Genomic DNA, 26,271 nt, shown 5'->3' with positions numbered 1-26,271 from the left:
ATCTGGAATCCTGGTGTGTCACCAGCTCTAGTGGCACGCAGGTGTGCGTAAGCATTTTGTGGACCTGTTACTGGCCTCTGGTCATTAATAATGCTGAGATACCTGAACTTCTCACTGAATGCAGACTTCACAGCTCTATTGTGTGGTCTTTTGTAGGGCAAATATGTAATGCTAATTTGCTGAAGTTACACTAATAGCAGATATTATCAGTGTTTATTAATACAACAGTCTGTCAGGTACCCACTACATTACTGGTCATTTGCCACTTCTAACTCTTTTTAAATAGTTATTGCAGGGCGGTGCCTGTAGCTCAGTGGGTAGGGCGCCAGCCATACACACCGAGGCTGGTGGGTTCAAACCCGGCCTGGGCCAGCTAAAGCAACAATGACAACTGCAATAACAGCAATAAAAAAAAACCCAGCCAGGCATTGTGGCAGGCTGAGGCAAGAGAATTGCTTAAGCCCAAGAATTTGAGGTTGCTGTGAGCTGTGACTCCACAGCACTCTACCCAGGGTGATAGCTTAAGACTCTGTCTCAAAATAAATAAATAAATATTGGACAGTGTTCACAAAAGGGTGGTCTTCCCATGGGACAGTAAACTCTGTTTTTGTTTTTTTTTTTTTTTTTTTTTGTGGAGACAGAGTCTCACTTTATTGCCCTTGGTAGAGTGCTGTGGCATCACAGCTCACAGCAACCTCCAGCTCTTGGGCTTAGCCGATTCTCTTGCCTCAGCCTCCCAACTAGCTGGGACTATAGGCGCCCGCCACAATGCCTGGCTATTTTTTTTGTTGCAGTTCAGCCGGGGTCAGGTTTGAACCCACCACCCTCAGTATATGGGGCCAGCGCCCTACTCACTGGACCACAGGCTCCGTCCTGTTTCTTTCTTTCTTTTTTTTTTTTTTTTATTTCAGATTAATAAGAGAGTACAAATTTTTAGGTTACATCGTTCTCACTTCCCGGGTAAAGTTCCATTTGTAAAACAGCCCCTCACTCAGGGGGCATGTTGTACACTGTCAGTGTGCACATTAGGTGAGATCCCACCTCCTACCCTCCTTCCTTCTGCCAGTCGTCCTCCCCGCTCCCATTCCCCTCTGCCCCTGAACTAGACTATATTAGTGTTTTATTGTTCTTATGAGCATGTAATTGTTTATATATTGATTTCATATTAGTATGGAGTACATTGGATATTTATTTTTCCATTCTTTTTTTTTTTTCTGAGACAGAGTCTTGCTGTTGCCCTGGGTAGTGTGCCGTGATGTCACAGCTCATGGCAACCTCAAACTCCTGGGCTTAAGTGATTCTATTGCCTCAGCCTCCCAAGTAGCTGGGACTACAGGCGCATGCTACAACGCCTGGCTGTTTTTTGGTTTTAGTTGTTGTTGTTGTTTGGCAGACTCAGGCTGGATTCGAACCTGCCAGCTCTGTTGTATGCGGCTGAGCTACAGGTGCTGAGCCTATTTTTCCATTCTTGAAACACTTTACTAAAAAGAATGTATTTCAGCTTCATCCAGGTAAATGTAAAAGATACAGTCTCCATCTTTTTTAATGGCTGAATGGTATTCCTTAGCATGTGTGTGTGTGTGTGTGTGTGTGTGTGTGTATATATATATATATATATATATCAGGTTTGTTTCTTATGAGAGGATAAATAATACTCACTTGTCAAGTGACTGTCACATTTATGTTTTCATAAAGGTTAGAGACTTATTTGCCCTTGCTCGGAAGAATGCCCCTTGTATTCTCTTCATCGATGAAATAGATGCGGTGGGGAGGAAGCGAGGAAGAGGCAACTTTGGAGGACAGAGTGAACAGGAGAACACCCTCAATCAATTGCTTGTGGAGATGGATGGTGAAGTCTTTCTTGTCTCTAAAATGAGAGTTTTATTCCCATATTTAGTAACTCTCTCAAAACATTTTTCTAAAAGAAACAACTCTTTTTAGAGGCTCTTTTGTACCAATACAAATAATAGCAAAATATTCTTGCCTGACAGCTTGCCATAATTTAGTATTCGTGTTAAGATGGTATTTGTACCTGGTGTTGAGTGAGGGGAAATTTGGATGCAGTCTAAATCATCAATGTCTCTGAAGCATAAGGAAAACCCAAGCCTAACCAAGTGGAATTTAGCAAATTTCAGATACTTTTTTACTGAGAGAATGGTAGTCTTTTCATGCTGGGCAGCTCCTCTGTCATTCTGGATGGCCAGCTCCCAGGAGGAGCACACTGTCTTCTGGAAGGCAGCTGGTGCAGTGGGCAGTGCAGCACCAGGCATGGAGCAGGCTTGGGGCGGAGCTGGGCACGGTAGTCAGTGGGGAGTAGAGGTCCTCCCGTATTCTGTGACAGCCCATATTCAGAGTGTGTGTCCATGTCCAACTGCCACGTTTGGGGACATCAACCCTTGAGCCCTTCCAGTGTTAGAGTCCTGGGGTGCTGTGTCTGGGTGGTGGCTCTAAGACTTGAGAAATAGCTGTTACAATTGAGCAGTCTGGAGAAGAGCTGGGGGTGTGACACCTGCTGGGTCAAGGGAATCACGTCACTTGCAAATTCAGTCTGACTTTAAAACATTTTAAAAATTTGACAACATCTTCTAAGTTTCTAATTAAATAAGTTAAAATCTTTCCTTGCTTATCTTTAGGAAATTGATTCTTAAAAGTTTAACATGATTCTTAAGGACAGGATGAATAGTAAGAAAAATAATTCTAGTTGGTGACTTAAAAATGAGTGGATAATGAATAGGAGAACATGTTTAGTGCAGTGTCGATCTGTAGTTCTCAGGCTCACTGTTGCCTTCTGCCTTGTATCATTGAATAGTGACAGGATTTCTGTTCTTTTCAGGCTTTAACACGACGACCAATGTTGTCATCCTGGCAGGCACCAACAGGCCAGACATCCTGGACCCTGCGCTGCTGCGGCCGGGGCGCTTCGACAGGCAGATCTTCATTGGTGAGGTGACGTTCCCTGGGTTCAGTCCAGTTCTCCTGGGTGTAGATGTGACTATTTCACTATGATTTTTTTCTCCTAAAAATAATGTCTAAAGGACCACCAGACATAAAAGGAAGAGCCTCCATTTTCAAAGTTCATCTCCGACCACTAAAACTGGACAGTAGCCTGGAGAAGGAGAAACTGGCAAGAAAACTGGCGTCCTTAACTCCAGGGTTTTCAGGTGAGTGGAAGACAATCACCCTACTTAAGTCCCTTTTTTTTGAGACAGAGTCTCAAGCTGTCGCCCTGGGTAGAGTGCTGTGGTGTCATAGCTCACAGCAACCTCCAACTCTTGGGCTCCAGTGATCCTCTTGCCTCGGTTTTTCTATTTTAGTAGAGTTGGGGGTTTCACTTTTGTTCAGGCTGGTCACAAACTCGTGAGCTCAAGCAGTCCACCTGCCTCGGCCTCCAGAGTGCTAGGATTACAGGTGTGAGCCACTGTGCCTGGCTTTAAACAAGTACTCTTAAGTCACTGACAGTTACCTGGTATCAGTTCACTTTGTTACTCTCATAATGGGGCTCCCTAAGTATATATTTTTTACTTTTTCATTATGAGAAATTTCAGACAGAATTTAAGGAAATAGCATAGTGAACCTACCTGTACCCCATCACCTAGTTATAGGAATATTTGGCCTGATTTGTCTCTTTCCTCTTCCCTCTGCCTCTGGAGTATTTTGGGATAAATTCCTGACAACTTACCATTTTATCCATAAATATTGCAGGATTATTCGAAATTGTTTTTTCTTTAATCTCTATTGAGATAAAATTAAGATACCATAAAAATCAACTATATAACATGTACAATTTCAGTGATTTTTAGCATTTTACAAAGTTGTGCAACCATTACTGTAACCTAATTTTAATTTTAATTTTTCATAGTTTAAGATAAACTTTATTTTATTTATTTTTTTTTTGGTTGCAGTTCAGCCGGGGTTGGGTTTGAACCTGCCACCCTTGGTATATGGGGCCGGCGCCTTATGCCTTTGAGCCACGAGTGCCACCCACTTATTTTTTATTGTTTAGGGTTCATTGAGGATACAAAGAATTAGGTTACACTGCTTGCATTTGTTAGGTAAAGTCCCTCTTATAGTTGTATCTTGCCCCCAAGAGGTATGCCATATACCATGACCCCCCACTCCTTCCTTCCTCCCCTCCCCCAGTTCCCTTGATCCCCCTCCCCTAGTTTGAATTGATTTGAGTTTTTCTCTTTAAGTGGGTATGTGTTAGATCATCTACTGGCTTAATATTACAATTGGATTCTTGCTTCTCTATTCTTGTGATACTTTACTAAGAAGAATGTATTCCAACTCTATCCAGATTAATAAAAAAGATGTAAAGTCTTGGTTCAATGCCCATAGCACAGTGGTTACAGCCCCAACCACATACACTGAGGCTGGCAGGTTCGAACCGGCCTAGGCCAGCTAAACAATGACATCTGCAACAAAAAATAGCCAGGCATTGTAGAAGGCGCCTGTAGGCCCAGCTGCTTGGGAGGCTGAGGCAAGAGAACTGCTTAAGCCCAAGAGTTTGATGTTGCTGTGAGCTGTGATGTCATGACACTCTCCTGAGGGCTACATAGTGAGACTCTGTCTCAAAAAAACACAAACAAAAAGATGTAAAGTCCCCATCCTTTTTAATGGCTGAATAGTATTCCATGGTATACATATACCACAGTTTGTTAATCCTTTCCTGAATTGCTGGGCATTTAGGCTGTTTCCATATTTTGGCAATTGTAAATTGAGCTGCGATAAACAGTCTAATGCAAGTGTCCTTATGGTAAAAGGATTTTTTTCTTCTGGGTAGATGTGCAGTAATGGGATTGTAGGATCAAATGGAAGATCTAATTTGAGTTATTTGAGGATTCGCTATACTTCTTCTAAAAAGGTTGAATTAGTTTGCAGTCCCACCAGCAGTGTAAAAGTGTTCCCTTCTCTCCACATCCACACCAGCATTTGTAGCTATAAGACTTGTGATGTGGACTATTTTTACTGGGGTTAGGTGATATCTCAGGGTGGTTTTGATTTGCATTTCTCTGATGATTAGGGATGATGAACAATTTTTCAAATGTTTGTTAACCATTCATTCATCTGTCTTCCTCAGGGAAGGTTCTGTTCATGTCTCCTGCACAGAGGTACATGGGATAGTTGACTCTTTTTCTGTTGATTAATTTGAGTTCTCTGGAGATTGTAGTTATCAACCTTTTGTCAGGTTGATATCCTGGAAATATTGTTTCCAGTTCTGGATGTTGTCTTTTTGCTTTACTTGTTGTGTCCTTAGCTGTGCAGAAGCTTTTCAGCTTTATTAAGCCCCATTTGTTAATTTTTGTTGTTGTGATGGTCACTGAAGTCTTTGTCATAAAATCTTTCCTCAGTCTGACATCTTCAAGTGTTTTTCCCACACTTTCTTCTAAGATTTTTATCGTATCATGTCTTAGATTTAAATCTTTTAACTCCCTCGAGTCAATTTTTGTAAGTGGTGAAAGGTGTGAGTCCTATTTCAGTCTTTCACATGTAATTATCTAGTTCTCCCAGCACCATTTTGTTGAATAGGGAGTCTTTTCCCCACTGTATGCTTTTGTTTGGTTTATGGAGGATCAGGTGGTGAATAGAGACTGGTTTCATCTCTTGGTTTTCTATTCTGTTCCATATGTCTACATCTCTGTTTGTGTGCCATTACCATGCTGTTTTTATCACTGTGGACTTGTAATTTAACCTGATGTCTGGTAGAGTGATACCTCCAGCTTTATTTTTCTTACTAAGAATAGCCTTGAATATATGGGTTTTTTTCTGGTTCTATACAAAACAAGGCACCATTTTTCCCAATTCTTCAAAATATGACATTGGTATTTTAATGGGGATTGCTTTGGGTAGAATAGACATTTTCATAATGTTGATTCTTCCCAGCCAAGAGCGTGCCACGTTCTTCCATTTGTTAATGTCTTCTGCTGTTTCTTTTCTTAGAGTTTCATAATTCTCTTTGTAAAGATCCTTCATCTCTTTTGTTAGGAATATTCCTAAATATTTTATTTTCTCGGAAGCTACTGTGAAGGGAATTGTGTCCTTGATTTGCTTCTCAACTTGGCTATCATTGGCGTATATAAAGGCTACTGATTTGTGGACATTGATTTTATAACCTGAGACATTGCTGCATTTCCTGATCACTTATCGGAGTCTTGTGGTTAAGTCTCTAGGTTTTTCTAAGACTGTAATCTAATTTTAAAACATTACCCCAGAGAATCTATTAGCAGCCATTCCCTCTATTCCCAGCCCTAACAACCCTAGTCTACTGTCTTTAAGATTTTCCCATTCTGGATTTACATTTACCTGAATGTCATTCCATTTACGTAAATAGAATTCCACTTACCTAAGTGGAATTACAGAAGATGTGGGCTTCTGAGCCTAGCTTATGTTTACTTAGCATGTTTTCAAGATTGATCCATATTGCAGTTGGCATCAGAACTGGGCTGGTAACAGTCCATTGTTTGGATATTTTGCATCTTACTTACGCATTCATTGGGTGGATATTTATGTTGTTTCCATCTTTTGGCTATTATAAATAATGCTGTGAACATTGGTGTGCAGAGTTTCATGTGGACCTGTATTTTCATTTCTCTATGCCTACCAGTAGTGTTGCTGTGTCATATGGTAACTCTGTTTAACTTTTTGAGGAGCTACCAGACTGTTTTCCAAAAGTACCTACACCATTTTATGTTCTCACCAGCAGTGTTCTGAGGGTTTCAACTTTTCTATATCCTCCCCAAGATGGCTATTGTCTTTGCTTTTTCTTTTTTAGAGACAGAATCTAACTTTGTCACCCTTGGTAGAGTGCCGTGGTGTCACAGCTCACAGCAATGTCCAGCTCTTGAGCTTAGGTGATTCTCTTGCCTCAGCCTCCTGAGTAGCTGGGACTACAGGCGCCTGCCACAACACCCGGCTTTTCTTTTGTTGTTGCAGTTTGGCTGGGGCCAGGTTCGAGCCCACCACCCTCAGTATATGGTGCCAGTGCCCTTCTCACTGAGCCGCAGGCTCCACCCTCTTTTTCTTTTTCTAAGGGATAGAGTCTCCTCCCTCTACAGTAGTGTGATCACAGCTCACTGCAGCTTTGAACTCAAGAGCTCAAGTGATCCTCCTGTCTGAGCCTCCTGAGCAGCTGGGACTTTAGGTGTGTGCCACCATGCCCAGTAAATTAAAAGGTTTTTTAGAGATGGGGCCTCCTAAAATGCTGAGATTATAGGCATGCTCAGCCCTGAGTGTTTTTTTTTTTTTTTTTTTTGAGACAGTCTTGCTTTGTTGCTCTTGGTAGAGTGCTGTGGCATCACAGCTCACAGCAACCTCCAGTTCTTGGGCTTAAGTGATTCTCTTGCCTCAGCCTCCCAAATAGCTGGGACTACAGGTGCCCATCACAAAGCTCAGCTACTTTTTCTTGCAGTTGTCATTGTTATTTAACTGGCCCCGGGCTGGGTTTGAACCTGCCACCCTCGGTGTATGTAGCTGGTGCCTTAACCACTGTGCTATGGGTACTTTTTAATATGCCCCTGAGTACTTTTTAATATAAAATGTGATTCTTTCTCAGTCTCTATTTCCCTCCTTGTAAACTTGAAATAAAAGGAACATTTGAGAAATATGAGGTCGTTATTTATGTACAATGGTATGGTCGGAAGATGGACATATTAAATGTCCCAGATGTCCAGCCTTTTTACTTGTTTCTTGTTTTTGGACTTTTAAATTTATAATGTTTCAACATTTATTGACTGCAGTCAGTGTGCTTGTGTTGTAGCTTATGTGTGTTCCATATGCTTAATCTGAAAAGGTAAAGAGGCTTATGGATTTAAAAAACATTTGGCAAACTTTTAAACTATATTAAAAATTAGTTGTTTTGCTACTTATATTCGGTGATTTTTTTTTTTAAGAATACTCACAGACAGTCTGATACGTGCCCACATAAGAGAAAAACTCAATTTGAGTTGGGAGGAGGAGGGAGGGGCATAGTGTAAGGGTATATGGCACTCCATGTGGACACCACTATAAGAGGATCTCCACCTCACAAAGGCAAACACTGTAACCTAGTTGTTTGTACCCTCACATTAACCCGAAAAAAACAAATAGAGCAAGGAAAGACCTTGATAGCCCATCTCCCACACACCCCAAAAGAAGCAGGAAAGAATGCAACTGCTTTGTTGTGGGTTAAGACTGCACAGCCTTTAGGAGAAGAAAGTGATTTATCTAGGGTGAGCTGCTTACTTTACATGTCAGCCAGCAGAGAGAGCCATACTAGCAGCCTTGCTGCCAGGCTCACGGGTGGGGAAAAAAAGAATATTTCTTGGCAGAAAATGTCCTAGGTGATTTTAATGCTTAAGTTTAACATTATGTGTCAGCATGTTCTACTTAATATCCACAGAAACAGTTTTCCCAATGGAGATGGTAGGGCTGAGTTAGTTAATGAACATTTTAAAATGCTGTCTTAGTTTGCTGTTATGTGAGCTGTGTTGTCTGCAAGGTAAATAGTTTTTTGTCATTATCTATTTATTACCAATACTTTCACCTTCGTTCAGAGGGCTGGAGTTGTACCAGCCTAGTACTAAGTGTTAGAATAATTGGGGGTTATCATGAATCAAACTGAGTTATATTTACATAAAATCCCTGTCTGTTCTCCTGCTGAGTCTGCTCACCCATGCTGGGTGACTAGTCAGAGTATGATTTGATGGGTGGCTGTTCTGCGTGCTCATTCTGTAGGAGCTGATGTTGCTAATGTCTGCAATGAAGCTGCTTTGATTGCTGCAAGGCACCTGTCGGACTCCATAAATGAGAAACACTTTGAACAAGCAATCGAGCGAGTGATTGGTGGTAAGTCAAAGGCTAAGGAAATAAATTTGAGGTATTTCTTTCAAAAACAGGGATTTCTGTCTTGGCGCCTGTAGCTCAAGCGGCTAAGGCGCCAGTCACATACACCAGAGCTGGCGGGTTTGAATCCAGCCTGGGCCCACCAAACAACAATGACAACTACAACCAAAAAATAGCCAAGTGTTGTGGTAGGTGCCTGTAGTCCCAGCTATTTCAGAGGGTGAGGCAGGAGATCGCTTGAGCCCAGGAGTTGGAGGTTGCTGTGAGCTGTGACACCATGGCAATACCCAGGGCAACAGCTTGAGGCTCTGTCTCCAAAAATAACAAAAAATACAAAACAAAACAAAAAAAACCAAAACAGGGATTTCTCTGTTCTGACAAAATCTAGAAGCAAAGAAAGAGTCTCCCCCTCATGACCATGTGGGTTCTGCCCTATGCTGTCTTGGTGTCAAGAGCCTCTTCTGCCATCTGTATGGAGGTCAGAGGTGTGGGTGAGTCTGAGACGGCAGCTCACTTAGGCTTCACTTGCATGGCAGCACACAGTGACCTTACCCCTGAGTTAGACCAGTCAAGATTTTTTTTTGGGTGGTGCCTGTGGCTCAAGGAGTAGGGCGCCAGCTCATATACCAGAGATGGCAGGCTCAAGCCCAGCCCTGGCCAAAACTGCAAAAAAAAGACTTTTTAAAAGCCTACAACTTTCCTGTTTTTAAAAATGTTATGACATAAATCAAATGTGCTATGCGCTAAGTATAATGGAGAGGAATAATTGTAACTGCTGAAGAAGTACTGACTCTCGGCCAGCAGAGTAGAGACCTTGTCTCTAAAAAAACTAGCTGACCGCTGTGGTGGGCTCCTGTAGTCCCAGCTACTTGGGAGGCCGAGGCAGGAGGATCTCTTGAGCCCAGGAGTTTGAGGTTGCTATGAGCTGTGATGCAACAGCACTCTAGTCTAGGTGACAGGGTGAGACTCTGCCTCAAAAAAGAAAATGGTAAGTCTAGATTTTGGAAAACCTTGAATGTTGAACATTAAGGTCAAGCTGGCATTGAACTAAGGGAGGTCTTTCCTGAGCCTTTGAGTGACGTAGTGATCAGTGGTGTTTGGAAAACGAGTATGCATTGGAGAGGGGGCACCTCAAGGCAGAGGGCCTGTGGGCATCAGTGTGAGTAGCAGGCACAGCGTGAGAATCCTAGGGGCAAAGCAAAGGCAGACTTGTAGGCCACTTGCAGGGAGAAGGGACTCTGGTAAGGGGATGGAGCAGCACAGTGAGTGAGGATGCTCAGGGAGCAGGATGCTCATCTTCCCCTGGGGGGGGCGGTGTGCCAAGGAAGCATTGCCTGATGCCCACATTTTGTAGCAGAGAGGAGAAAAGCCACCCAGGCTCAATTGCAGAGGTGCTGATGGTGTGACAGCCAATAAGGCAAGGAAGGAGCCCGGCAGATCGCAGGAGCCAGGAGGTGAGGAGCAGTCAACAGGGCAAGTGATGCAGGCTATGAGGGAAGAGGACTTCTGGGTTTGCTGGTGAGGCTGTTCAGGGTAGCTATTGACATTACAGTTTATGCTGAGTGGAGAGCACAAAACCAAGTTAATGGAGCGTCCAGTGAGGCTGCGAGGCTGGGATAGCAGTGTGATTTGCCTGGCTGGTGCTAAATAAATGGTTAATGCCTAAAGGAAGAAAGGAAGGAAAGAATGAAAAGACCACTTACTCTATAAATTTCATGTGGAAAAAAAGCCCTCTGAGATGATAGAATTGTAGAGGGAATTAAAATAATTCACTGTACAGACAGGAGAAAACTGTGTTTATGCCTTTTTTAGGTTAGAGAGAAGCAATTGGTGAGATCGGGAAAGAGGTGGGGGCGGCCAGTTTAACCGACCACAGTTGTTTTGTAATGAGACGGTATCCTGAGAAAATGACACATGCCAGTGGTCAACAATGGGGAGATTCTTCTTTGTTTCTTCAGAGAAGGCAGGGGTGCTGGTCTGTACGGGAGCCTGGTAGCTCCCTCTGCATCTTTCTGCTGGAAGCTGCATGACATCTCCTTGTCTCGGGTGGTGTCACAGGGGACAGAGTTTTCAGTCTTTAGTCTCCCTCACATGTTGTCAGTTGGGAAGTTCTGGACCACAGCAGAGCTAGGACTGTCACAGAGTGATGTGTGTGAGTTGGCACAGAGGATACCGCCAGTTTTTGTGGTGCAGAGGTGCAAAATGCGGGGTAAAGCTTGCTTTCACCCAGCCAGAGAAGGCTCACGCTCGCGTTGGAGGTGCTTCAGTGCTGCGGTCCACAGGTAGTAGGCTCCAGCACAGGGTTTTCTGGCCCTCGTGTCTGCAGGATTCACCCGCTGAGTCTTTCTGCTGCTGCTTTGGCTGGCCTGCAGGCTGGGTGGTCAGAGTGTGGGTGCTCCAGCACTGACCTGCTTCAGCTCAGGGCCTTCTCTGACTACCATCTGTCTTCTACCAATAATGGACAACAGTTGGTCTTATGGCAGGTGTTATTATTTACACCATTTTTGATAATTCTGAATACCTAGACTAAGTAAAGAAGGCCTTTCCAGAATTCTTTGTTTTCCTTATTTTTGAGACAGACACTGTTCCGCAGGCTAGAGTGCCCTGGCATCCTCTTAGCTCACAGCAACCTCAAACTCCTGGGTTCAGGTGATCCTCCTGCCTCAGCCTCCCAAGTAGCCCGGAGTACAGGCACCTGCCATGACACCTGCCTAGTTTTTCTTTTTTTGGTATTCCTCCCAAGTTGGCCTCCCAAAGTGCTGAGAAGGCATAAGCCACCATGCCTGGCCCAGAATTCTTTGTTTTCTGTGAATTTTTTATGTTTTAAATTGACGTAATGCTAAATTTTAGTTTACATTTCTGTTTGTTCTCCAAAATGGGATATATAGTTTCAGAGAGCTGAAGAGTTAGGATAAAAGTGGGTCTGGAGGTAGAGGGAATAAGTACATTTTTGCTTTAGTTGGCTGTATTTTGAACTTGATCTTTTGTTTTTACTCTTAACCTTGACTGAGAATTTTTGAATTGTCATAGGTAGTTCAGACCCCAAACCCCATTTTGGAGAAGGCAGTAGATAGCACTGTGTAACTGTCTTCGTGTCAGTGTCACTGACCCAGTGGTCTGGGTTGTTGTTGTTTTGTTAGGCTTAGAGAAAAAAACTCAGGTTCTACAGCCCGAGGAGAAGAAGACCGTGGCATACCATGAAGCAGGACATGCGGTTGCTGGCTGGTACCTGGAGCATGCGGACCCGCTCTTAAAGGTGAGGCCGTCTAAATAAAAAAAAAACTCAGTGTATAAAAGGTGAGGCCATCTGTGCTGGACAGCAGCCACTAGGTCTCCATGTGAGCAGTGACCTCGGAGGAGACCTGTGCTCCCAGAGAGGATAAGTGCATACAGTGTCTAGAAACTTTGGGTAATGACAGGTGAATGAAGTGGTTACACAAACTCTCCTGCAGATAAGCTATATAATTTGGACAGAAAAAATTTTAAAGGAATCACAAAGTATCCAAAAGCAGACCAAAGCTGGAGAGAGTTTACTTTTAAAAAGCAGCAGCTACAGTGGGTTGAAACTGGGAGTCTGTGGCTTTCTTGCTTGAGGATTCTTGGTAACCTCCACTGTGCAGTGGTAGATGACATTGGTCTTACCATCTTGAGGTGGCAAAGGAGAGGAGATAATAGAGAACTTGAAGAATGCTGGGAATTTAACAGGAAAGTGTTAGAAGCAAAAAAAACTACAGAGGGGGTGAGACCCAAATCTGAGTAGAAACTGGCCAAATCCCTGGGTGGCCAGTAAACTACACCTAAGTCTACATGCGCAGGGCCAGCCCCAGAGGCTGCAGAGACTCTGCATGCCAAACGGGTGAGCCAAGTGAGACAGTTAAGTTTGCTGCCTTTTCAAGGAATTCATTCCCTAAACCTTTGTGACAGAGAGGAGATGACAGGTGCTTAACTGCCTTGGGATGTCAGGGGACATCCAGGAATTGAGGGGTCCCTAAGGCAGGGGCCACAGGGAATACAACATTATAGAGTGTACATAAAACACTCTAAGGAATATGCAACGAAGCCGCTGGAACTCATAAGTGAAGTTAGCAAGGTTGTGGAATTCAGGGCCAATATACAAAGACCAGATGTATTTCTCTGTATTAGCAGTGAACAGTTGGAAAATGTTAAAGATTCAATTTCATTTTCAATAGCATCCAAAGACATGAAATATGGAGGGATAAATTTAAGAAAATATTTGTAGAACCTGTACATTGAAATAATTAAAACCTAAATAAAAACAGACTATTCACGGAATGTTATGTCAATTATCCCCAAATTGATAGTTTTAGTGCAAACTTTCAGAGATTATAAGTTGCAGTCTCTTATAATTATAGCAGAACATTATTGTGGAAATTGAAAAACTGAATCTAGGGTGGCGCCTGTGGCTCAGTTGGTAAGGTGCCAGGGGCCCCATATACCGAAGGTGACGGGTTCAAACCCGGCCCCGGCCAAACTGCAACCCAAAAAATAGCCGGGCGTTGTGGCGGGCGCCTGTAGTCCCAGCTACTCGGGAGGCTGAGGCAAGAGAATCGCTTAAGCCCAGGAGTTGGAGGTTGCTGTGAGCTGTGTGACGCCACGGCACTCTACCAAGGGCCGTAAAGTGAGACTCTGTCTCTACAAAAAAAAAAAAAAAAAAAAAAAATCTACAATTTATATGGAAATACAGATAAACAAGAACAGTCAAAACAGTTGAGTCAAAGAGGTTCTCTACCTGTACATAGCTGCAGTGATGAGATTGTGGTGCTGGTGACAGGACTGGCACATGGCTCAGAAGCGGGGATCAGAGTCTGGAAAGAGACTCATACACGTTTGGGTAATTGATTTTCAATAAGGATACCAAGGTAATTCAAGAGGAAAGGATTGTTTTATCAACTGGTGGTTCTGACAGTTCAGTATTCATAAGAAAAAACATGAGTATTAGCCCTTACATAGAAAAATTAATCATAAATAGATCATAAAAGCTAAAACTGTAAAACTTCTAGAAGAAAATGTAGATAAAAATCTTAGTGTTCTTGAGTACGCAAAAATTTCTTCTTTTTTTTTTTCTTTGAAATAAAGTCTCACTCTTGTCACCCTAGGTGGAGTGCTGTGGCATCTTAGCTCACAGCAACCTGAAACTCTTATATTTGAGCAATCCTCTTGCCTCAGCCTCCCAGTAGCTGGGACTTACAGGTGCCCACCACAATGCCCAGCTAGTTTTTTTCTGTTTTTAGTAGAGATGGGGGTCTCTTGCTCAGGCTAGTTTTGAACTCCTGAGCTCAAGCCATCCACCTGCCTTGGGCTCCCAGAGTGCTGGGATTACAGGCATGAGCCACCGCGCCCAGGCTATTAACTATTTTTTTGAGAGACAGTCTCACTCTGTTGCCCTGGGTAGAGTGCCCTGGCATCATAGCTCACAGCAACTTCAAACTCCTCAGCTCAAGCGATCTTCTCACCTCAGCCTCCTGAGCAGCTATGACTACAGGTGCCTGCTACAATGCCCAGCTATATTGTGCTTATTTATAATCAGTGAGTCGTCTAGCTGAAGACAGGTGTTTTCATAATGTCTTCATTTGTTGGAAGGATCGTCAGCGTTTTGTGTTTCTGTTTTCAGGTATCCATCATCCCACGTGGAAAAGGGTTAGGCTATGCGCAGTACCTCCCCAAAGAACAGTACCTGTACACCAAGGAGCAGCTCCTGGACAGGATGTGCATGACGCTAGGGGGCCGGGTCTCAGAAGAGATCTTCTTCGGAAGAATTACAACTGGTGCTCAAGATGACTTGAGAAAAGTGACACAGAGTGCATATGCTCAAGTAAGTGCATCAGATGGGGTGTGTCTTCATTTTCATGTTTGCATGTGAAATTGACATTCATGGTTGACTCTGAAATAATGGGGTTGTGTTTGTTTTAGGTGTTTTTAGGCTTATTTCTTAAAAGAACTCCATTTTAAAATAGTCGAAACTTATGAAAAGAAACCCTTTTTTGTAGTCTAGTGTTTAAAGTTTATTTCCTGGGCCAGGCACTGTGGCTCACGCTTATTATCCTAGCACTCTGGAAGGCCGAGGTGGGTGGATTGCTTGAGTTCATGAGACCCTGTCTCTAAAATTAGGTAGTCTTTGTGGCAGACCGCAGTAGCCCCAGCTACTTGGGAGGCTGAGGTAAGAGGATCACTTGAGTCTAAGAGTTTCAAGTTGCTGTGAGCTATGATGCTATGGTACTCTAGCCAGGGTTGGCTCACTCTGTCAGTGAGACTCCGTTTCAAAAAAAAATAAGTTTAGTTCCTAAGAGTATGTTAAGCACATACATGGTGAACCTTTGTGATCTACAGGTGGGCCTGCCCAGTTCTCATCACAGTCTGTCCACTCTGCTGCCAGCAGCCACACTCCTCACTTCTTTTGTGGGCATAGCCTTGTTCTTTAAGCTTCATCCTTGGGGCCGATATTCCCACACAGTAGAGTCTGCTGTCTTTGAACCTGCTATAAGTGACTTTCCTTGGGAACTTTTGCTGTTCAGATGTCAGCTCTGCCTGTCTGCTGTGTGTTACTGTCTTGGATCCTTTTTGGACAGGTGTGTGGCTCATGCCTGTAATCTTAGCATTTTGGAGGCTGAGACAGGAGGATCCCAAAAGCTTGGGAATTCCAAACCAGCCTGAGCAAGCATGAGACCCTACCCCCAATCTATACAAATAGAAAACTAGCCAGGTGTAGTGGTACATGCCTGTAGTCCTAGCTACTTGGGAGGCAGAGTAAGGAGGATCACTTGAAAAGTTTTATTTACTTGTCTCTATCTCTGTTAGGGCATTATTTGTTATTATTATCATATTTTGCTGTGTATGATATATACTTTTTTGCTCAAACTATTGAGGGAGAAATGAGGCTGTACGTTGTACATGGGTTGTATGGCTTGAAAGCAGGGTTGCCCAGCAGCCCTCCTGGGGCCACCATGTTTTCCCTGCTGGGCCTGCTGGGTGCCCAGAGTTCTAGTCCAAGAGAATTTGGAATCTGGTGGGAGCAGGCCGGAGTGTTCTCTGCCGGGCATTATCATCAGGAGTGGGGACAATGGCGGTATGGAGCAAGGACCAAGGCCAGAGGTTCAGCTGCACGGAGGGGATTGGAAGCTCTACTCAGGCCCCTAGGATCCACTGGGATGCCCATGGGATGAGGGGCCTCAGAAGCTCCTGCCCTATTGGCCATGTCCGTGGCCATCTCCCCCAACATGGCAAGGAGGGAAGAGCTCCCGGGAGAGAGAGAGAGAACAGCCTTCACAGAGTGGTTGGCTGGAGGGGGCCTTGCGATCTGCACATTTACCTGGAGAGCATCAGCTCTCCCCAGATAAGTCTTTCCCAGCCGAGATCCAGCTGCTTTCTCCAGGGGTGTTTTTCTGAAAGTTTAGGCCAAAAACATGGATGTGTCACACGGGAGCACATTATACATGGCAAAATATGGTATTTGTATCTTTGTACTTTAATTTTCATTTTAAAAATCATTTTTCTTTTATACCTGTTTATTTCTAACACCTGTCCCAAGTTTTTCTAGTTTATGTAGATCTTTCACATTATCTGTCATTTTTCTGATTTCTTTTAGCCTATTTTGAAATAGTACGTTGGACATGTCTCTTAATCTCACTCTTACTACTTGTGAAGATTATATATATATGTGTGTGTATATATACATACCTGCTTTTTTTTGTTTTTTTTTTGGTAATTTTATAAAGGATTTTTCTTTTGCCAGTTTTTAGGTGAAATGTTTTTCAATTTCTTAGGATGGAAGGGGATTTTTAGCCTACTGGTTTTAGAGTTCCCTTTTCTGCCTTCATGGAGCGTTAGAAAGTGTGTCTTCCTCACTTCTGGGCTCTAGTGCCTGTTCTGGACCTTCTCTTTTCTGCCACTTTGCAGGAGCTTCTTCCTATGCGCTGGTTAGTTTTAGGAGCTCATAGAGTCCCACCTGGGTCAGCCTCATTACAGGGCCCCTGGGCCCCCTGGACTCTGTGCCTCTCCAGAGTCACAGCGTCCAGCTGGGCCCGTCCTCCTCCCAGGAGGAGCCTGTGGGCAGGGTGGGCTCTTTCTCTTCAGGTGCTTCTCGCCACTCACATCCCCTCACACAGACAGGGATGTCATAAGGTTCTTAACAGCTGTTGGTGTCTTCCCATCTGTTCTTTACCTTATGATGGGGGTGTTTTCTGTGGGTTCTGGCTCTGTCCCTCATGGAAGGCTCTAAAGTGCTGTGCCATTGCTGCCACCACCTACGCGGAGTGCCTTTGTCCACTTGGCCACTCCAGGCTGCCAGGTAGATTTAATCATTTATAACCACTGCTGATCCTGTGGTTTTCAGATCGTTCAGTTTGGCATGAATGAAAAGGTTGGGCAAATCTCCTTCGACCTCCCACGCCAGGGAGACATGGTGTTGGAGAAACCTTATAGTGAAGCCACCGCAAGACTGATAGATGATGAAGTGCGAATCCTCATCAATGACGCTTACAAAAGAACAGTAGCTCTTCTCACAGAAAAGAAGGCTGACGTGGAGAAGGTAAAATACCCATTTTAGGAATAATTCTCTACAGTCTTGTAAAAAAAGACTTGAGTGGTTGGTGTGTATGCTTGAGAACCCGTGCCCCCTGTCCGACCCTCAGGCACCGTGTGGTGAGGTCTCCTGATCTGTCTGCAAGGCCGTGGGGGCACAGTGGTGAGCACAAGTGCACACCCCTCCGGTTCTGTGGCTCTTAGTCAGGAATAGGAGTGACCAGTTAATGAAGTCTGTCAGTAACTACAAAACACGCATCCGGATGAGCGCCCTTCCTCCCAGATGTGTGCCAGGACTCCTAAATGAGAAGCACAGGTGCCTGATTGGAAATTATTGGTTTTCTTTTTTACCTCCAGAATAAATAGGAATACATTGATAATGAAGATGAAAGGGCAAATTGAAGAGTTAGCGACCTGATAGTTAGGAAATTGGCACGTGAAAGTTACCTTTGGTTTTGAACTTCCCTGAATAAACATGCTCCGTGTTGTTGTCACAGCTCATTTGAGAGCACCTACAAAAGGGAGGTTCATAACCTCCCACTAATCAGAATCTGTGTAATCAAAATCAGAAAACTTGATCTTTGAACATTTCCCACTCTAACGAGAAAAAAAAGTAAAAGAAGATTTATTTTTCCTTTTTTTTTTTTTTGAGATTGTCTCTGTCACCCTGGGTAGAGTACTGTGGCGTCAGTAGCTCATAGTAACCTCAAACTCTTGGGCTTGAGCAGTCCTCTGGTCTCAGCCTCCCAAGTAGCTGGGACTATAGGCACCCATCACGACCCCCGACTACTTTTCCATTTTTAGTAGAGATGAGGTCTTGATCTTGGTCAGGCTGGTCTTGAGCTCCTGGACTCAAGCAATCACTGCCTTGGCCTCCCAGAGTGCTAGAATTACAGACGTGAGCCACCATGCCTGGCCTGAAAAGGCCTTTTATTGAGATACAGAAAATCATATTCTTAGATATGCTGTCAGTCAGCAAGTCTTCAGAGAAACCAGCTGTAAGGTGTGCATTAGGCGATTCCAGAAGAATCTGTGCCATCAGCTCATCAAGCGTGTAGTGAGACTGGAGAGAGACTAGTGTCCATACAACACAGGTGAGCACGCAGCAGAGGCTCTGAGAAAGGAAAGGTCATTTGTCCAGAGTGGTCTGAGAAGGCTTTATAGAAGACAGGTCGAATGGGCCTCTGAGGAATGATCAGGTCACAGCGAGTGAGGCACGTGGTGGTGGTGGGGAGCAGGCTGCGTGGTGCTGGCGGGTAGAGGGGTGATTGCAGCACCAGGGCCTCCCATCACCATGCCACGTAAGTGTTAGAGATGACCTGACCTAGCCCCTTTGTTTCATAGAAGTCCTTAAAAAATATTGAGCAAAAAGTGACTAAAATTCCATTGCTTCGAAAGAGAGTGTGCATCAGCAAGCCAGCTTGGTTTTGCTGTGAATAGCAGACCAGATCAGACCTGTCAGGAGACCTGAGCAGGCGCTTTTTAACAGCTTAGATGGTGCCTGCTGGGGGTGGCCAAGAAAATAAAAAGGCAAAGGAGATCTGTAAGGCCAGGATTTACTGATTATACAGAGAAGAAAAGAAAGCCCTTGAATAGCTTAGAGGCCTCTCCTCATGGTGCCCGTCAAGGGTGCAGGCAGCGCATTTGCAGGCTGTAAATGGGAACTTGGAAGAGCTCACCCAGGTTACTGCTGTGCAAGGCACAGAGGTATCAGCAGCGACTTGGGGGTGAGGATGCCACGAGCTCTCCATAGCTGGTCTCCATAATGGGTCTAGAAGATGCTGGGAGGAGATGTGATAAGGCTTTCCAGACACTGGCAGGGTGTCCAGCCTCTTCTCTGCTGCACACTGGAAGAAGAGCTCTTCTTGGGCCACACGTTAAATACACAAACACTAATAAAGCTGATGAGCAAAAAAGTCCATGCCTAATTTTCGCAGTATCTGACACCACAGATAAGCAAAAAATAACAGGCCTCACATAATGTGCATGTGTGCGGCCGTGGGCTACAGGTTGGATATCCCTGCAAGTTACGAAGAACTTTCTGGTCCATCACAGAAAATTAAACACATTAAGAGCAGCATAGAGCCAGCTAAGGAGATAGGGACTTTGACAAGAGGAGGGTGGTGGAGGCTTTGTTTCTGAAACCAGGGTCTGCTAAAATCAGGCCTCTGTTTGCTCTGCTGTGGAGTGAGGGTTTGTACGGCCAGCTTCAGGATAACAGGGTTGACCCACCTCCTTGTATGCACTAGGCACTGCCTGAGGGCCACTAACTTTTAAAAAACTGTTCAAACTCATGTGGTAGCTGCCATTATTAATCCTATTATTACAGTTTCAAATGAAGGAACTTATATCGCATGATCACATAACTTTGCTTGAGGTCATACAGCTGGTTAAGTGGCAGAGCCAGGAGGACCCCATGTCCTGTCCGTGGAGCCCTTGCCATTGACCCCCTAGACCATGCTGTCTTGCCTGGCAGCCCCGTGGCTGCTGAGCACTGTCCAGTCTGCATTGAGAAATGCTGTATAAAGTACACACCAGTTTTTTAAAATTTAGTATGAACAAAGGAATGTAAAATATGTCAATAATGTTTATATCTCACATGTGGATATAACATTTTGGATATACAGAGTTAAATGTATCATTGAAATTTAAGTGGTTGCCCCCAGCTGTGTATGAGTGTGTATGCAAATTGAGAATTAAAGATGGTCTAAGAGGGAGCCCTAAAGCTTTTATTTTTCTACATCTTATATATGCAAACAAGCTGATTAAAAATTAATCAGCAGTATAGGATTCTCGTTTCTTAAAGAATCTTTATCTCTTAGACACAAAGATAAATATGGATAAAATGATAGGACATCTAAGATTTGCTTTAATCTAGGGAGTCAATGAGACAAAAATAGCTCTGTGTCAAGCATTGTTGGTAGCGAGTAGAGGAGGTTGGTTATCCATTCTTTCTACTTTTGCACTTATTTGAAATATTCCCTAACAAAATTTCTAAGTAAGGTTTTAGCAAAGGAACTAAGTCCAGTTTATGAGATGGGTTTATAACTTAAATGCTTCATTTTCTTTATGCTGGTCAGATGGCCTGACATAGACACTGCTCTCTCTGTTTTCACACCATCACTCACCACCATAAACACATTTCTTTTTTTGTTGTTTAATTTTTTTTTTTTTTAATTTCAGGTTAATGAGGGGGTACAACCAACCAGGTCACAATATTTGAATGTGTTAGGCAGAGTCCATCTTGTAGTTCTGTCTTAGACCCAAAAGGTGTGCCATACACCCCTACATTGTGCCTGTGAAGTAGGAGCACACCAATCTCCCTCCTCCTCCCCACCTTGAATTGAATTGAATGGGGGTGTGAATTAGATCGTCTGCTGACTTCATATTAGTATTAGTACATTGGATACTTGCCTTTCCATTCTTGTGATACTTTATTAAGAAGAATGAGTTTCAACTCCATCCAGGTTAATACGATACGAAAGATGTGAAGTCTCCCTCTTTTGTTAAGGCTGAATAGGATTCCACGGTGTACATATACCACAGCTTGTTAATCCATTCCTGAGTTGATGGGCACTTAGGTTATAAGTGATGGGCATTTGGCCATTGTGAATTGAGCTGTGATGGACAATCACATATCTTATAAATACATTTTTATAGCCTGCTAACATGCCGGGGGTCAGGTTTGTGGTTCAGCGGCAACAAGTGACTAGCACTTCAAGGTGCATGTTTTCATATACCAGTGGCTCTCAACCTTCCTAATGCCATGGCCCTTTAATATAGTTCCTCATGTTGTGGTGACCCCCACACATGAGGAGCAGTGTCTCGGTTCCTAAGACCATCAGAAATATGTGTTTTCTGATGGTCTTAGGCAACTCCTGTGAAAGGGGAAAGGGTTGTTCGACCCCCAAAGGGGTTGAGAACCACTTAGAGACCTTTTTGGCTTTGTTTTGTACCCCTGCCCTTGTTTGCCTTTTTTATTTATTTATTTATTTATTTTTTTGTAGAGACAGCGTTTCACTTTATTGCCCTTGGTAGAATGCCGTGGCATCACACAACTCACAGCAAACTCCAACTCCTGGGCTTAGGTGATTCTCCTGCCTCAGCCTCCTGAGTAGCTGTAGCTGGGACTACAGGCGCCCGCCACAACGCCTGGCTATTTTTTTGTTGCAGTTTGGCCGGGGCTGGGTTTGAACCTGCTACCCTTTGGCATATGGGGCCGGCGCCCTGCTCACTGAACCACAGGCGCCGCCCTTTTTTATTTATTTATTTTTTTAATTAACTTTTTAAATTTACTTACCACCCAGTTTCCATCTTTTCTTCTAGTCTGCCCCCACTTTCTTTTTATTACTTTATTTTGCATCCATGGGCGGCGCCTGTGGCTCAGTGAGTAGGGTGCCGGCCCCATATACCAAGGGTAGCAGGTTTGAACCTGACCCGGCCAAACCACAACAAAAAAAAAAAGGCCGGGCGTTGTGGTGGGCTTCTGTTGTCCCAGCTGCTCAGGAGGCTGAGGCAAGAGAATCGCTTAAGCCCAAGAGCTGGAGTTTGCTATGAGCTGTGACGCCATAGCACTCTGTCAAGGGTGACAAAGTAAGACTCTGTCTCAAAAAAAGAAAAAAAAAATTACTTTGCGTCCTTCAAGAGTTTTTTAATGTATATGGACATGCACAGTTAAAAAAGAAATTTTAGGTTCAGTACCCATAGCACAGTGGTTACGGCACCCGCCGCATAAACCAGGGCTGGAGAGTGAACCTGGCCCAGGACTGCTAAATAACAAGGACAACTGCAACAAAAAAATGATGGGGGCGGTGCCTGTGGCTCAAAGGGGTAGGGTGCCAGCCCCATATGCTAGAGGTGGTGGGTTCAAACCCAGCCCCAGCCAAAAACTGCAAAAAAACCCCAAAACAACAGCTGGGTATTGTGGTGGGCGCCTGTAGTCCCAGCTCTTGGGAGGCTGAGGCAGGAGAATTGCTAAAGCCCAAGAGTTTGAGGTTGCTGTGAGCGGTGACATCACAGCACTCTACCCTGGGCAACAGCTTGAGACTCTGTCTCAAAAAAAAAAAAAAAAAACCAGAGAGAAATTTATTTACATAAAGAATTGTTCATGAATCAGGCAGCTCCATCTAGCACCTGAGTAGTGGGTTTTCAGTGGTTGAGCACAGAAGCAAAGAAACTAGTCTTGAGCTGAATGATGGGGTACGTTCTGAAAAATTTGTTGTTGATTGTTGTCGTCGTTGTGTGCATATCAGAGTGTACCACACAGGCCTAGACAAGACAGCACACTGCATGTCCAGGCTGTGTTAGCCTATTGTTCCCAGGCTGCAGACCTGTACAGGATGTCACTGCACTGAATGCTGTTGGCACCTGTGCACAGTGGTACCTAAACAGAAACGGTGCAGTAAAAACACAGTATTGGGCATGGTGGCTCATGCCTGTAATCCTAGCACTCTTGAGAGGCTGAAGTGAGGCCAGGAGTTCCTGACCAGCCTGGGCAAATAGCAAGACCTCATCTCCATAAAACTTTTTTTTAAAAAACTGTGCTGAGCACGGTAGCTCATGCCTCTGTGATCCTAGCACTCTGGGAGGCCGAGGCAGGTAGATTGTCTGAACTCAGGAGTTGGAGACCAGCCTGAGCAAGAGGGGGACCCCATCTCTAAAAATAGCTGGACATTGTGGCGGGTGCCTTGTAGTCCCAGCTACTTGGGAGACTGAGGCAAGAGAATTGCTTAAGCCCAAGAGTTTGAGGTTGCTGTGAGCTATGTTGCCATGGCACTCTACCAGGGCACCAAAGCCAGACTCTGTCTCCAAAAAATAAATAAATACATAAATAAGGACTAAAAAAAAAAAAAAATCAGCCAGGCATGGTGGCCTATACCTGTAGTCCCAGCTACTCGAGAGGCTGAGGCAAGAGGATCACTTGAGCCCAGAGCTGGCGTCTGCAGTGAGCTGTGCAGACAGCACTGCACTCTAGCGTAGACAAGAGACCCTTTGTCAACAAACAAAAAAACAATGGTATTATATTATAGGATCACTGTTGTGTGTGGTCTATACCTGACAAATGCTAGGCACTTGGTTGATTTGAGTATGGTTCTGTTAAGGCCCCAAGTTATATTACCAATTGGCTAGTTGAAGCTTGGTTTAAAATCAATTAGTTATAAGGGATAACTCTTAAGATAAGTGCCAGTTTGCTTATATGAAAGTTCTAGGTACAGAAGCAACCCCAGGTTAATGGACTCCTGCTTATTTTGCTTTAACAGCACATAAAAATATATAGTGGCCTCTGTAAATTGACCACTCAAGGGGCTGTAACAAACTGTCAACACGGAGGTGGTCAACTAGGACCTCTATACTGATGCATACATGTGGTACGTGTCCTGTTATGAAAGATAGGTCAACTTAAGGAGGTGGTCAATATAGGGGAGTGGTCAGCTGTGGAGGCTCTACTGTATATTCTTCTCACCTCTTACAAGCAAATGTAACAAAGTGTACACATGTACCTTGGGTTTTTTCATTGAAATACATGTCTCCAAGATGTGTATCAAACAGCTTCCGTGCTCTTTATTACAGGTACACACTTACTGTGTAGATGTACGTTGTATCAACCTGTGTCTAGACCTTCCCTTACTGATGGATATTTGTTGTTTTCGGTAATTTGCACATCTTACTCAAAAATTACGTGACCTTAATGTCTGAAACATCTTTTTCAGAGATCTTAAGTCTTTTTTTGGAAGGGAGTCACTTAGAAATAAAAACACTATTACTTTTGAATAGACTTTGCTAAGTAGCAGTATTTAATGGAAGTTTTCATATTTCAGGTTGCTCTTCTATTGTTAGAAAAAGAAGTATTAGATAAGAATGATATGGTTGAACTTTTGGGCCCCAGACCATTTGCGGAAAAATCTACCTATGAAGAATTTGTGGAGGGGACAGGCAGCCTGGACGAGGACACCTCACTTCCTGAAGGCCTGAAGGACTGGAACAAAGAGCGGGAGAAGGAGAAGGAAGAGCCCCCCGGGGAGAAAGTCGCCAACTAGGTCCACAGAGGGAGGGCCGCTGAAGCCTGTCCTGCTGACTTCAGCTTGCACACATGTCCTGGCTTTCAGAAGAGTGAGAGCACTGCTAGGTGGACTTTAGCCAACTACTGACCCAGCTGACCTGATGGGGAGAGGAGTCCTTGACCCTCAGCCTTGGAAGTCGCAGAAGAATGGCAGGGGACGTTCCAAGGGTCCCAAGGAAGACTCACAGAGCCCCATAGCCTCACTGGGCTCCCAGATGGCGGCTGGAATGGTGGAGCCCAGCACCAGGAAGGCTGGTCCCCGTGGCCCAGCTGGAGGTGTGAGGGCTAGTCAGGGACGTGGACTCCCACCAGTGTGGGAGGGCGTTTTTTCTCTTTTCATCACCCACTCTTTGTTGCTGTTCTCTTCAGTTTCCCTCTGCTAATGGGCTGTGAAATTAAATCGGAGTGTGGATAAGAATGTTTTAATTTGACTTAATATTTTAAAGATCAAATCCAGATCACTTGTTGCTGTCTTAATGGTTTTCTACAGAGAACTGTAACATATTTAAACATGAATGTATTATGTAAATATGGCTTCTTTACATCAAAAATAAAATGTAAACACTGTGCTTTTTTTCTGAACACAAAGGGTTACTATTTATGTTGGGGGTACTTGGAGAAAACATAAAAGAAATTAAGTATTCTTGCTTTACAGAGTGGACTCCTTCAAAGCCTCTGTCTCACAGGCTCTCAGCTCCCACAGAGGATCACTGTGGATCCGTGTGTCCTGTGGTGACTCACTGAGCTTGGACAGAAAGTATGTCAGCCCTGAGTTGTCACAAGAGTCTGTGATGGTTTAGGTCCTCATGAGATCTGTTGTAACCAGATGTCGGTCACACTTCCTGGGTCTCAAAGTTTCTTAGTGGGCCTGGGAGGCTGTGCTGTGTTACCTGGATCTCAAAAAAGGGACAGTGGGGCCAGGCACCGTAGCTCACGCCTGGCACTCTGGGAATCCAAGGCGGGTGGATCACCTGAGCTCATGAGTTCAAGACCAGCCTGAGCAAGAGTGAGACCCCCGTCTCTAAAAATAGACAAACTAAGGCAAGAAAGCCCAAGAGTTGGAGGTTGCTGTGAGCTCTGACACCACACCACTCTATCCAGGGCAACAACAAAAAAAAAGGGACAGTGGGACTGAACTAGTGAGCCCCTTGGGGCCCCTGCATATCTAGAAGTGGTCAGAGTGTGAGCTGCTCCCATTCTGTACAAGAAAGGAAAAGCTGTGTGGGGTTCCAGAAGGGCCGGAGCCTGCAGTGTTGCAAACCAAATAAAACCCATAGGAATTTGCTGAGTTCACAAGTCAAACCTGGACATGAAAGTGCCGGATGTCCTTGTATTTTTAAACACTTGAGTAGCCTCCTTTCATGTTACTCCAACTCTAGTATTGTTGATGCTATGGCAGGGGTGACTGCCTGGCCGGTCCCCTGTCCTGTGGCCACTCTGCTGCAGGCCAAACATGCTACTGCTGCCTCAGGGGCCACGGCAGCAGCCGCTGGGACTCCACAGACTCATGTCCAAGGAGTACAGGGGCCGCCTCGGCTCTGCCTCCACCCGCAGCTCCCTTGGGACCGAGGACCCCAGGAATGACATGATGAGCACCTCTCCTCACAGGGTGCTTGAGGGAGGTGGCTCATAAGCAGTTGGTCCTAAGCAGCAAGACCCAGCTGTGGGGTGCTTAGTGGGCCTTTTCCATACAGACAGCAGATGACAGAGGGACACTCTCTGCACCCTGTCCCACATGCTGTAGGAGGTGCCTACAGGGTGCTGGCTGGGACCTGGGGGGCAGAGGGAGGGGCCACTGCAGGTCAGGCTGGATTCAGGGTACATAACAGTTGGCCATGAGGTGGCTGGTCAGA

The 26,271-nt window shown here is 44.5% G+C and overlaps 1 protein-coding gene across 2 annotated transcripts in view; it reads left to right on the top strand.

The window, feature by feature from the left end:
• AFG3L2 (AFG3 like matrix AAA peptidase subunit 2) overlaps window positions 1-24,985 on the top strand; it is a 48,996-nt gene extending 24,011 nt beyond the window's left edge. Inside the window, exons 10-17 of one of the 2 annotated variants that reach the window (XM_053571121.1) lie at window positions 1,696-1,849; window positions 2,834-2,941; window positions 3,036-3,161; window positions 8,713-8,823; window positions 11,961-12,076; window positions 14,453-14,653; window positions 17,171-17,365; window positions 24,177-24,985. In XM_053571121.1, coding sequence (XP_053427096.1) covers window positions 1,696-1,849; window positions 2,834-2,941; window positions 3,036-3,161; window positions 8,713-8,823; window positions 11,961-12,076; window positions 14,453-14,653; window positions 17,171-17,365; window positions 24,177-24,395 — 1,230 coding nt within the window. In that variant the 3' untranslated portion in view covers window positions 24,396-24,985. The remainder of the gene's footprint in view (window positions 1-1,695; window positions 1,850-2,833; window positions 2,942-3,035; window positions 3,162-8,712; window positions 8,824-11,960; window positions 12,077-14,452; window positions 14,654-17,170; window positions 17,366-24,176) is intronic. The other variant, XM_053571122.1, reaches the window with a different exon arrangement.
• Window positions 24,986-26,271: the final 1,286 nt, after the last annotated feature.

This window comes from Nycticebus coucang, chromosome 19, assembly GCF_027406575.1.
Source record: "Nycticebus coucang isolate mNycCou1 chromosome 19, mNycCou1.pri, whole genome shotgun sequence".
NCBI lineage: Eukaryota > Metazoa > Chordata > Mammalia > Primates > Lorisidae > Nycticebus > Nycticebus coucang.
The sequence above is the reverse complement of the archived record's forward strand: the minus strand, read 5'-3'. Positions and strand labels throughout refer to the sequence as shown.